This window comes from Bacillus rossius, chromosome 2 (assembly GCF_032445375.1).
Source record: "Bacillus rossius redtenbacheri isolate Brsri chromosome 2, Brsri_v3, whole genome shotgun sequence".
Lineage (NCBI taxonomy): Eukaryota > Metazoa > Arthropoda > Insecta > Phasmatodea > Bacillidae > Bacillus > Bacillus rossius.
The window spans coordinates 28,550,086-28,563,291 of record NC_086331.1 but is presented as its reverse complement, the minus strand read 5'-3'; the positions used below and the strand labels follow the sequence as shown (position 1 = coordinate 28,563,291).

General features: G+C 35.7%; 1 protein-coding gene across 6 annotated transcripts in view; it reads left to right on the top strand.

Annotated features, from left to right (window-relative positions):
• LOC134529203 (transcription initiation factor TFIID subunit 3) overlaps positions 1–13,206 on the top strand; it is a 174,021-nt gene that overhangs the window by 145,252 nt on the left and 15,563 nt on the right. For 5 of the 6 annotated variants that reach the window (XM_063363051.1, XM_063363057.1, XM_063363054.1 and 2 more), the window contains one exon: positions 8,957–9,111. In XM_063363051.1, coding sequence (XP_063219121.1) covers positions 8,957–9,089 — 133 coding nt within the window. In that variant the 3' untranslated portion in view covers positions 9,090–9,111. Of the gene's footprint in view, positions 1–8,956; positions 9,112–10,126; positions 10,298–13,206 lie in introns of all 6 variants that reach the window. The other variant, XR_010074496.1, reaches the window with a different exon arrangement.

Genomic DNA, 13,206 nt, shown 5'->3' with positions numbered 1-13,206 from the left:
AGATCAAAGTAACCCTGGAATTGCATTTGCTAACTCTCTTCAGAAAAGTATTAAATCTAGGTTTCCATTGTACACAACAGTAAAAGAAGACATGATTGCAATGGTACTTGACCCATGCTTCAAAAACATTTTGCTGCAAGACCACGAAAATCTTATTTGTGTGCAGCGTATTACTTCAGATCTCAAAGTGGTTGTAGATAATAAAACAACACCTGTTCCAGAAGAAAATCCATCAGATACAGTTGAAGCCACCTGTTCTCTGTGAAATACTTTTGAACATCTGAAGAAATCAAGCTGTTCCTCAGCAAAGTCACCAAGAGTTGAAAATGAACTTACAATTTATCTTGGTGAAAATGTTATCCCCCGATCAAGTGACCCTCTTATGTGGTGGCAGCAGAACCAGTTACGTTTCCCTGCTCTTGCCAAAGTCGCAAGAAAATATTTGGCCATACCAGCCACGCAGGTGGAAAGCGAAAGGCTTTTCAGCAGTGCTGGTAACACTGTTGCATCCAGAAGAGAGAATCTGTTGGCCGAAAATATAGAGCAGCTTGTCTTTTTAAACAGCAGATTTTAATTGTGAGCTACCAAATACAGTTGACTGTTTTCAATAATAGGCCTATTGAAATGCTCATGTGAATACAGTGCAGGCCTATTTATTTTTGGGGATTCATTTTTGTAAATGTGTATTCTATAGCATATATGTAGTCCTTTCATTTCTTTCATTAAATAGCTTTATACATGTAAAACTGTTGATGTTTACACATCAATTACAAAGAACTCAAGAGGAAAGAGTAGGGTGGGCCCAATTTATTGCATCTAAAATCTCGTTGAGGAAAACTTCACTGACACCAAATTGCAATTTTGGAATAAAAAAAAAACTGAATTCTTGATCTCGTCTCGATTCTCGAGAATTTTAGTATTTCTGTCTCGATCTCGTCTCGGTTTTTGAAAAGGACTTCTCGCACATCTCTAATATCTAGAAATCAAAGTTTTCAAAAGTATTTGAATTATATTTTTTTGGCTTTACATTTGATAAACAATGTGATCGTTAATACGAGATGGGGCGACACATAAGCACAATCAAGGAAATTTGAAAGGACTCTGCAATGGCCTATGGTCAAAGATCTTGTCCATCATTTGCCTTATTGATGTTGGGAAGCCATGGAAAACCTAAATCAAGATGATAGGACCAGAACTCAAACCTGGGTCATCCTAAAAATAAGTTGAGTGTTCATCACCATGCCAACCTACTCATTACATGTGATAATATAGTAGAAGCCTAACATAACCATGGAGCTCGAAAACAGTAAATGTCTAGAGAGGCTACAGCAAGAGTGGGGGTGAAGCCAGTTTACTGGCAAAAGGTATTCAAAAAGGAACAGACAAGAGCGCAGAAGCCAATTTGGCTGTGTGGCACTTGCAGCTTTGTCTGCTAGTGGCTGGATATTTTTATGCAGTACGTAGGGCTGTTAGGTTGTTATTTTATTGCCGGAGTTACATTGAATCATGAAACCTTTTCACTACTCAGTAATATTTTGCAATGCCCTGACTTGAATTTTGTGCCATATATTTAAACACCATTGCACATACACTCATAAACAAACTTAGTTAATGTATTTACATGGAGTTGCCAACTAGCCTCTTTGCTTCAGTGATTAGTTGAAGACTGATCTATTTTTATCCCAGCTTGCTTGCCATTGTTGTTCTTTTATTAGTAGTAGAAATGTGGATTAACATATGAAGGATAATATTTCAAAAATAAAAATTATATAAATTATTTAAAAATAACGTGATTCAGGAATAAAAATATCACGCACCGCAAAATCCTTTTTGTGAGCAAGTAAGTGACTTTTCGTCTCCAAATTAATTCATATTTGTTAACGAATAGCTAGTAAACTTGCCCAGCGTAATTGTGGCTTTAGCACTGTTTTTCATTTGGTTTTACATCTCAACAGTCATATGAGTAGAGACAAATTAACAATTGCTAAGTACTTTAAATTTCTACATACAGCATTAGTTAAGATCATTAAGTAATATTTTGATGTATTAAAATAATCAGTTTATGAATTTACAGATTTGGTTATTGCATGCCTGACTTATATAAAATTTCAACTGATCGTTTGCTGTGCATTATCTACCAGAAAAACATTTCCTTCTATCTTATGCTTGCTTGTTCAGTCCAAATGCTGTAAGGTTGCAGTGAATTGTTAAGTTAAGTGTGATGCTATTCTGTCAACTATTTGATGATACTAAAATTTAAATTAATAAAACTTTTATTTTTTGACAATCTTGATTTAGGAATTTAGAAAAACTGCCATGTTGTGCTATTTTAAAGTATTAAGTGTGTGTTTTTTGTTTGTGTTTGTGTGTGTTTTTTGTTTGTGTTTGTGTGTGTTTTGTGTGTGTTTGTGTATGTATGTGAACGTGCGCACTGCAGCTTGAATAGCTTGTTAGTCACCCTTTGAGGGGAGGGCCATATTTGATTCCACCAAGGCACACTTCATCTAATGTTAGTTCCAGTATTCATGTAAATATGCATGCACTGTCTAAAGCATTTCTTGGGAACACTAGATGCAGAGTAAAGCCAAAAGTGCCCAGCAGAATTATGCTAATAACAGAGTAATTTCAACTGTGACCATCTGGTTTTTTTCTCCTTGTCACCCTACACTTCTGCCCTTGGCAAAAAAAAATTACAAATCAGGAAAATGAATGTATTTGTTTTAATGAAACATATTGTGTCTGCAACTAAAATACTCTATAAAATTCTGTGCTAGACTTATTTGCAAATGTGTAATTTCGAGTATTTTCCACCCAAAAAAAAAACATAACAATATTTTCGAAATAAGTTTTTCAGGGTTTTCCGTATTTTGGTTAATTTTCCAGTAAAGTTCTTAAAATTCCGACTGTCATCACTTTCCAGTCCATTTTTGAATAAAAATCTGTGCCATTCTGCTTCTTACAATGAGACTGCAGACGGTACACTCCATAACCTGCAGCATTTTATGCCATATTTTTTCAAATGATTAACTCCAATACAAAAACAGTAGGTAAACGGTGAAGCCTTCCGTGCTCCAATCACGCTCTGGAAAGTGCCTAGTTAATAATACATTTTGAATGGGCAAGCTTATGCTTTCCAGCTTCTCCATGCTTAAAGATCTAGCATATCTTGATAACTGAGTGCCCATAAATGAGAGAAGTTACAGATTATCAGAAGGTGGTAGTTCTATGTTCAACATAACAATGCAGTTAATTTCTGTTCAAGAATATATCACTGGAGATCCACGAATATGGCAACTGATTATGAACATTAGCATTGAATTCTCAGCTATGTAATTTTTTCAATGTGGTTTATAAAAAAAATTGTCGTTTGGCTCTGAAAATAGGATCACAGTTTGTAAATTTATAAATAAAACTTATTATTGGATATGTGAAATCTCTGAATAACAAAGTTAAAGGAAGGAAGTCAAGGTTGTTACATTAATTTAAACATAGTGTTTTTTACACATGTTCAATGATGTAGTCTTTAGCATGGCCTGGTTATAGTGATTATACACAGATATGTCACTCTCAGAGGTGTAGCAATGGGAGTGCGATGTGTGCAGACTTCCGCGGATGTCATTACTGAGGGGTGATAAAAGGACAAAAATAATAAAAAATTAGGCTCGCAAAATTTTTTAAAATGTAGTGGCCAGGAGTTCAGAGCAGACGGACGTGTTCCCGCACACTCCTCTGTATTTATGTGTAGGCCATTGATTTTCACAGTTCTGTAATTTATTCATTATTAATTCCTCACTAATCAATCATTCTGATTTTCCGGGGTTTCGTTTACCCCTTTGCGATGTTTCTGTTTTGAAATTAGATCAAATTGTTCACTCGAACATGTTCAGGTCACCACCTAAAAAAACTGCCTCCAAAACTGCAAGAATCCAGGAACAATCATCGCTTGAAGTATCTTACTTGGAAGTTGTACATGCATGAACAGTTCAAAATTGTGAAATCCCTTTGTGAAAAGGTTGATGTCCTGAAGAGCGAGAATTTGGTGCTGAAAACCCTACCCAATGATTCAAAAGCGGAAACTGCCAAGATCAAGCAAGAACTGTCCGTATCAAGCAAAGTCTTTACTCTAAAGAGTGATTATGATAATTTAAATAGCCAAGTGCTTAAGAAACCCTCTTGCTGCCTAAACCTGACAACAGGGTGAGTTAGGTGAAAAAACTCTAAAATATTAGAAGAAACAAAAATTTATTTACAACAAATAATGCTGATACACAAATTAAAAGCATGACACTCAATATTATAATGGTCTTGCTTGGGTATGGCATAGTTCTTGATGAAACTCATTAACAAATGTGGTGATGGTTAATGCAACACACAAGAGGCTAAGTATAACAACTGACTGTATTTTCATAACAACATACCCAGTACAGCCCTTATTTGAAATGAATAAATTTGTCACCAAATGGATAAATATTACTGTAGCTCATAATATCGAGAGAATTAATCACAGTTATAGTGCAACAATAATACTTCACTCTCATGAAAAAAGTATAGTTATTTGCCACAATACTAATTATCACTCCACATTCACAGAACTTGATCGTGGCTAACTTCATAAAGAACAGGGTGAATAATTAATACATCAATGCAACAACATTTAGTATAGTTAAAATATTTATGAATTATAGAAAAAGGCATTTAAAATTACAGGGATCAAGTTCTTAATGGTAAACACCACGCAGATAGCGGGAAAATTGAATACATGTGGTCATTTGTCCGAAATGACAGCATTTTTCGCGAGTGCCAACTCGCTACTGCAGCTCCTCGCTCTCCAACAGGCGAGTTGTGAAGTCGTCGGGTGCCGCCGACGGATGTACCGCCGATCCAAACCGGAGGCTTCTTGAATCTCAGTAAATGTCACCGTGTCTACCAGACATGTCTACGTAACCACCTGCTCCCCCACGTAGACGAAAGAAGGGCAAGTGTCCTTGCAGGTTTCTCTTAAGCTGGACACAACTGACTATAATGCTCCTTAAGAAATGACGACAATGCAACCATGGACCATACAGTTTTTATTCTCTTCAATGCCACTCAGGCCGAGGAACAGTTCATACATAAGCCACGTATCTCTATGTAACACACATGGGCGCAGTGACACAAATGGCACTCTAATACCACTCAATGTATGGCCACCATGTCCAGAATCGAATCCAAGGTAGCTTGTGTCCAGTTGACGTAACCGTAAAACACATTTTGTTTCTTACGTTGCCTTTATGTAAGAACACCGGTTACTATTGGTAAATTACGGTCATATCTGTGCTAACACCTGACTCACTGCCCTGCACTGACAAGCTCCCTGACCACAGCCACTGCAAACATCACTTAACACTTCAACTTCCACATGTCAATATGTTATGCTATGCGCCCACATTACGACTAGCCGAGCAAGAAAACGACTAAGTCCCAGCCGAACTTTGAAATATTTCAGTCACCTGCTGTAACTATCTCAAAATATTTCTATCACCAACTTCAACTCTCACTCAAAAATTCCTATCATGAAAATTATGTAATATATTTGCCATCCTTTGAAGTCCTGGCGGTGGTCAGGCAGTGTAACGTTGTGGTGCGTGTTGGAGTGTCGGCAGGCATTTTCTTCATAGATCTTAGGCGAGCGGCTGCTTGCAGGCGACATCCTCCTGAGAGCCGAGCTGGGGGTTTAAATATCCATAGGCAAGGTGTTACGAGAGCCTAGAACATTCTTCCATTGCCTTCTAGCTGCTCGCGACAATGGCCGCCTTCCGGCCGTGTTGATTCTGTTTATTTTCTATTGGAAGCTTTTTCTACCCTAGGACACTTTTTTTTTGTTGGAGTTTTCCCAGTAGCGTAGCTTGCCGGTGTAGTGAGTGTTGCACATGGGAGTACAAGACACAGACTGACACATCAAAGGAAGGGGGTGGAGTTTGCACTCAGGGCTAACAACAAGTTAACAGACCATATGGTAAACGCAGGGCCACTCCACTAACCGCAGCCTGTCTGGTGACTCACTTTCAACTCAGAAAGAATCATGCAGTGTCATGAGCTCAACCAGAAACAACCAGCATGGCTTTACCATCGTGCAACAAGTGTGCAAGTCCAGATCTAATGGTAACTCTGACACCAAACAGGAACATGAAAAGAAAAAATCACCAATGAAAGTTGGTATTAGAAATACATCCACTCATAAAACCATCTCCAAACCTACCTTTAAAAAGACAAAAGCGCTTTTTATTACTAGTTTCGAACCATGTGTTCAAGGACAGAAATATTGACTATATTTCCAACAAACTTAATATGTCTTAATTCAAAGTCAATAAACTTAAAACCAAATCCAACTCATGCAATTCTTTCCATGTGTCTGTTCTGGAAGAAGACTTCAATAGAATTAATAATATTGTATTCTGGCCAAGTGGGTGTTTGATAAGCCCCTTATATGGGAAACATCACCCAGAACAAATCCTCAGCAATGTTTCTACCACAGAATAGCCCATCAATGCTAGTAGCCCTAGCCCTAAACCTTTAACTACCAGTACGATTGCATCTACTTATACCCTGGTGCCCAGAAGAGCACCTTAATTTGTATTCTGTGAGGCAAAATCCCAAGGAGATAGCATAAACTCTCACTATTTTATTGACCGATATTTAGTTTTTAGAGATGATAGTAATTTTCAACTGACAATGAAGAAAAGAGAAGGCAGTGAGAGATTCTTGTCAGCTGTCAACAAGCACAAATTTTTATTAGTTCAACCAGTTTCACTGGTTTACAATTTTAACTGTTTTTTTATTAATCCTTTAGAAAAAATCACAAATCACCATGGCCATCATATTACGACCTCAAAAACAAATACATGTCGAAACCACAAACTGGTCGTAAAAACGTCTGCACTGACTCAAACAAACACGTATTTCTTTTTCGGTGTGACCGAAGGTTGAAATTCAGATACTGTTCACAAGTAAACATTGCTTGCAACTCACAGTACATGCCGAAGGACTCCGTCCTCAGAACAAGGACAGAGTTACTCAATCATTGTTTTGGGCAGTTATTGATGACTGTGGTCGAACAAATTATAATATAAATGTCCAAAAATATTCAAGTTCGGCATAGCTCGGACCATAGTCACGAAATTGTTCTTCCACTACCTTACTATGTTAATTCTGAGCCACCGCCCAACACACAACCTCTCGGTACGTCGTAGAGACGTTGACTAATTCCATGGTCACCCTTTGTCTTCTAAAAGGAAAAAGGACACTCTTGTGATGTAATTTCTGACCAATCACAAAATTAAACACCAAAATATCAGCCAATCATGGACAGATTGCAACAGCTCTTCAACTAAATCATTAGTCTTTCCCACAGATAACTCTCTCTCTCTCTTTTTATTTTTTTGCGTGTCTGGCAAAATTATTGCATCAGCCAACTTACAAACATAGAACCATAGCCAAAAAAATACAAAAGAAAATTACATGAACACACACAAAACTTAACGAACCAGTAAAAAATTGGTAACATTGACTTTAAATGACAGTTAAATGAAAGTATACAAATTAGAAATATTTCACAAAATCAACTCATGTAAATTATTTTCATAAAACATTTTTTAAATGCCAAATACTTCTGAAAAGAAAAAGAAGCCGGTATTAACATCACATAAAAAAACCACACCCAATACTATATATGATCCAACGTAATAAATTGTTAATAAAACTGATTAAAAAGTATGTAGTGTTTATGGCAGCATAAAAAAATTGACTTTTCTAACACATCATATATTATCAATTGAAGTGTGCATGGAAACAAAATTGGTGTGGTGGTATTATAGAAGGGGTTATTCAAACAACATCTCCTAGAAAGAAAATTAGTTTTCTATGAGTCATTCCTTCCAACACTGTTCAGATATCCTCCAATAAATTTAGACCAATGATCATGTCACATATTAGCTTTAGGAACTACCCAAAAGTTTCTAGTCCAGTCATAATTTATTTCTAAAGAAGTTTCATATTATACTAACAGAATATGTCTTCTTGTTAAAATATGAACATTTTATTACTAAAAAAGCACATTTTCTTGTAAGCAGAAAACTTTGTTGTCTGGCACTATAGTTATGCTCAGTTGCAATTGTGTTTACACTCATTTTTACATTTGTATTTTCCTATGTCTGCACTTTTGGGTTATATATTTTTTATTTGCATCTTGCATATCATTTAAACAACAAAATGCCTGTCTTAAAATATTACTGTTTTATTTTTAAACAATGTCAACATTTTTTGTAAACAGTATTCTTTCTTTTCTGGTGTTGCATTTTTAGAACATCATTTAAAGTACAGTAACTATTAATGTTACATATAATTGTTTGAGCACCAAACAATTTTTTTATTTTCTTTTAAACAATTAGAAAAATGCTCCACAGTTATTCATCAATATTGACTTACTCATGGCTGTAATGGCATAGTTGCTAAGCAATCCTTACATACTTCTCCTATTAAAGGATCTAAACTTTAAAAAATTTGCTACCATATTGACTTTAATATTTTGTCAAATATGTAACTTTTCTCATAAGTTAGTAGTGGACTGTTTGGTACATTTAGGTTATAACTGGTTAAAAACTTTTATTATTATTGTAAATTCTTAAAATGTATATTTTAGCTTGTATCAAAAAAATTTTCAAATAAGTATGAGTGAACGTTTTCTAGTTGGAAAAAAGTTGAATATGGGATGAACTGATGAACATTAAAGCAGCCAAGCCTTCAGTACAATCTTGAGATTTTGAGTTATTATTGCACTGCATTGAAATTGTAATTGACATATTCTTGTGCAGTGATGAAGCTTTACCAGTCAAGTATTGCTGTGCATGAGGTGGTTGTTGTGTCTACTGTACTCATAAAATCATGTGGTTTGTGTTAGCTAATTTTTTTTCTTTGACAGGGTCTGCGTGGGAATACAAGTTCCGCCAGATGAAAATGAGGATTGGTATTGTAGAGTATGCATAGTCAAGAAGCAGGAGTACCTCGTAGATAAGAAGAAGAAGTACCACAGAAAAAAGAAACATCCAGTGTAATGTGCTTTGACTAATATAAAAGGTAGGTTTTAATTTTAAATGAAATATTTTAAAGTTACATTAACATTAACTTCATTATTTTTATTACATCATTTATTAATGGTTTTTAATATGAGAGACTTTTCTTCAGGGATGAAACTAATAAACACTTATTGCACAGTTTGCCTAGAGATATTAACATAATTGCTAAAGCAAATATTCAGCTATAGTCCTGAATATGGTGTATACCTGGTATCTGGAGGCCTGCATAGGTCATCCCCATAATTAATGATAGTGGTAGCAGACAGTTGATTTAAAACAGTATTTTTTATGAAGTTTCTGAAAATTATCAAAAAATATTTTGAAGACAGCAAATTTTCATGTGAAAGTAAATTTTGTGTTATTTTAACAAGGTTTTAAATGTAATTCCTTTGCAACATACTAATTTTAAAAATTTTCAAAGTAAAGTTGTTTTTATTTTTCTGTATAATTATTGAACTACTAGTTAAAGGCATGGCAGTCCTAGCTTTCCAGTTTTAGCTTTGTCATATATTAGGTTCAGACATTTGATAACCTTGCATTCAGTCACATTTATCATTAACATTAATTATTATTGCAATTTAATACTATCCAATCGTAACCTTGGAGCTCAGTTATTTTACAAAAGCTATGTAGGGGAACCCTTTTTTACAACCACAACTTTACTTAATTTTTCTTCCATTTTACACTACTTTGTGTGGTACTGTTTTACACTAGTATAGTTCAGATTTATTGTAAACTGTTTCTTTTGGGCTGTTAGAAATTTTCTTTAACTTGCTATTTGCACTGTGTGTGCTGTGATGCACTTTGTCATTTTTAGGTAGGTTAGCTGAAATGTTTAGATGTGTGGATTGACTCAGATAGATTGACGGATTGACTTGGATGGATTAATGGATTTACTTTTATTTATATATATATATATATATATAGCTACCGCAATGGGGATTGAAGTGTTCATCAAAGTTTAGGGTGCCACCACATGTATAATGGGCATGTGGACCCGGCTACTCTGTTCTCAGGGCCGTGACGTAGCCCGTGTGTGGTGAGGCCCGTTTACCCTGTATCACTGAAAACCTCCGAGAACGAGGACATGTGCATGAAGCTCCTTCCCTCGCAGCGCTCGCGACTCACTGACAGTTCGTCCTGGCTCGGCAACTCTCGGGAGCGGAGCACTGACGTCACATTGGCAGGTGCGGGTCGACGCACACACACGCACACACACGCACACACACACACTTCGGCGGGCGGTCGTAGAGGGTGGGGGTGGAAGGAGGGGGCTCGCAGCGTGTAAGGGGAGAGGTGGTGGCACATCGGGCTCAGAAGGGCGCAGCCTGGGACGATGTCATTATATATATGTATATATATATAATTTTTATAGACTTGACACACACACACACACACACTGACTCAGTTCTTTGAATGGTTCTTGCTCTGGAGGAGATTGATTTAAGATTTTACTTTGGACATACGCCATTGCTGGTTACACTGTTTGTAATAATAAACCTTGATAATAGACAAAAAAAGATTGAAATTACAAAAAAATATGAACATGCTAACACACAGAAAAATTAAAAACATATGCAGCACAGGAAATTCCATGAAAGGTATGTCAAAAAATTATTCCAGTACAGACGGACACAGTGGACTGAAACAAGAAGACAGTATCAAAAAGGTCAGTAAATAATGACAAAAAAGACAGACAACACAGCGACAGACAAACCCAGTAATGATACTAAACATATAATGTGCACAACACAATGACAAAACAGACACACAGGAGAACCTGGCGATGTGCCAAAACAAAATTCTGAACATCACGATGATGACTGCACAGACAAACACAGAGGGCTACCTAAAATAACAGTTACGACTGTTTCGGGAACTGAAATCTGTTCCTGTCCTCAGGCACAGACTGATCCTAATGTTTGTATGTACATATTTTTTTGTAATTTTAATATTTTTTTTTCTTTGTTCATTATCAAGGTTTCTTATGGCATACAGTGGATCTATTAGTGGCGTATGGCCAAAATAACATCTTGAAACAGACTGACTCAGCTCTATACACACACACACACACACACACACACACACACACACACACAGACACACAGACACACAGACACACAGACACACAGACACACACACACACACACACACACACACACACACACAGAGAGAGAGAGAGAGAGAGATTGACCAGATATATAGACTGATCAACTTGGATAGATTGACTGACAACCTGACTGAATGATAGATTGACTGACTGACTGACTCATTTAGATAGACTGGTGTAGATTGTCTGAGTCAGTTAGCTAGATAGATCAACAATTATAGCCCAGAAATGTTAGGTCCCAAAAAGCCTTGACTTGGGAAAAAGTATTATGAAGCTGGAAATTTGTTCATTAGTAGTACTGTTTAATCTTACAGAGTAACATACTGTATTTCTCTGGTTCTCCTAAGCCAGGATCTTTTTTTTTGTGCAAGAATGTCGTAAGTGGCTATAAATAACAGAGGGGCAGAAGTGACTTACCTCAATGAATCAATACTCTAATAGATGATGGTTTTTAATATACAACCAGACCATACTAACTATTTTAGGGGAAGGTGGTTAACTTCTGCACACTGAATTTTAAATTATCGTATTACTCATAAATAATAGGGTAAGGTTAATGTTTTTTTTTTTCAGATTAGTTTAAAACACAACCTCGCCTATTTCAGTGCTTCAAAATATCAAACTACAGTAGACTCCCTATTATCCAGGTGTGGGTTACCTGGTTTGCGGGTTAACCGTGTCATATTTCCATGAACCATAAACACAAAAATAATTTTTGACTTTAATTTTTGTGCACGCAAAATGGCAATGGTACTTGTGTAGTACGTATTAAATACAATGCAATGAATTAGTAATGCAAAGATTTAATAGTGTAACAAATCATCGAACAAAATTTTGCTCTTTCCTCAATAGCTTTTCCCTTTCTTCATTGCATATTTATTTCCGATGATGCCCAAGTTTTCAACCAAAGTTTATATTCCACCATCTCTCATGGCAGGCATGTCAGCAGCAGTTCTGAAGAGAGAACGCTAGTTTACTTCACGCGTGCTAGGATGCGCTAGTGGTAAATCGTGGTAGAAATGCATTTAGTAAGTAACAAGAGTCTGGAATTACATTAACAGGTTAAATAATATTTATAATAATATAAAGCATTAGTTTTATGCATTTTGAAATCTTAATATAACTGAAATATATCTCCTATATCAAAAATATTATGTTGTAACTTAGCAAAGGTTGGTAGCACCTATATAGGAATGTTATGCCCAAGGCGTTTTATGTAAACAATGCTTTACGTGAATTAATTAAATTTCAGGTGGTTCAATCACAAAATGTTATTCAACATTTACGTATTTAAATGTATGTCTAATGTTCTTAGACATGTGTATTGGTAATGTAAATTCATTTTAATGGGAGTAGTATCTTGATTAAAATGGTAGTCAGCAAGCACACTTACCTGATTGGAAAATGAATTATTCTGATTAAAATACTGTTAGGCAAAAAAAAACTATTTGACTAGTGCTGTTTTGATTAGTGCTCTGTTTTACTGGAACGAATTAGGGCGTTACTTTGAGGGGCATCTGTTACAGTGTTTGTCTAATTAGTCAGGTTAGAAATCTTAGTAATTTTTTTATTATTATTTTCTATTACCGTGTTTTTCGGTTATCTGTGGACCCCTTGCCAGTCATTACCCCAAATAAATGGGAGTCTACTGTAATATTATATGTCTATAAATATCTAAAACTTAATCATTGCTCTGCGCAGAATTGTCTCACTTAGTTGGGTAATTCTACGCAGTGTGCATATCATATCAGGTATACAAAGAGAAATAAATACTCAAAACTGGCACATATAAAGTTTACTTTTTTATGTAACGAAAGTAGCATACTGTTTAATACTTAAACCTAAATGTAACTTTCTAAACATAATTTAATTTAATAAAAATTAAAACAACACAACACAAGATTATAGGCCATGTGTAGGAAAATAACCTGCAACCTCATTTTTTGCATAACAAACATATCAAAGCATCTTTTTGTAAGCTCTTAC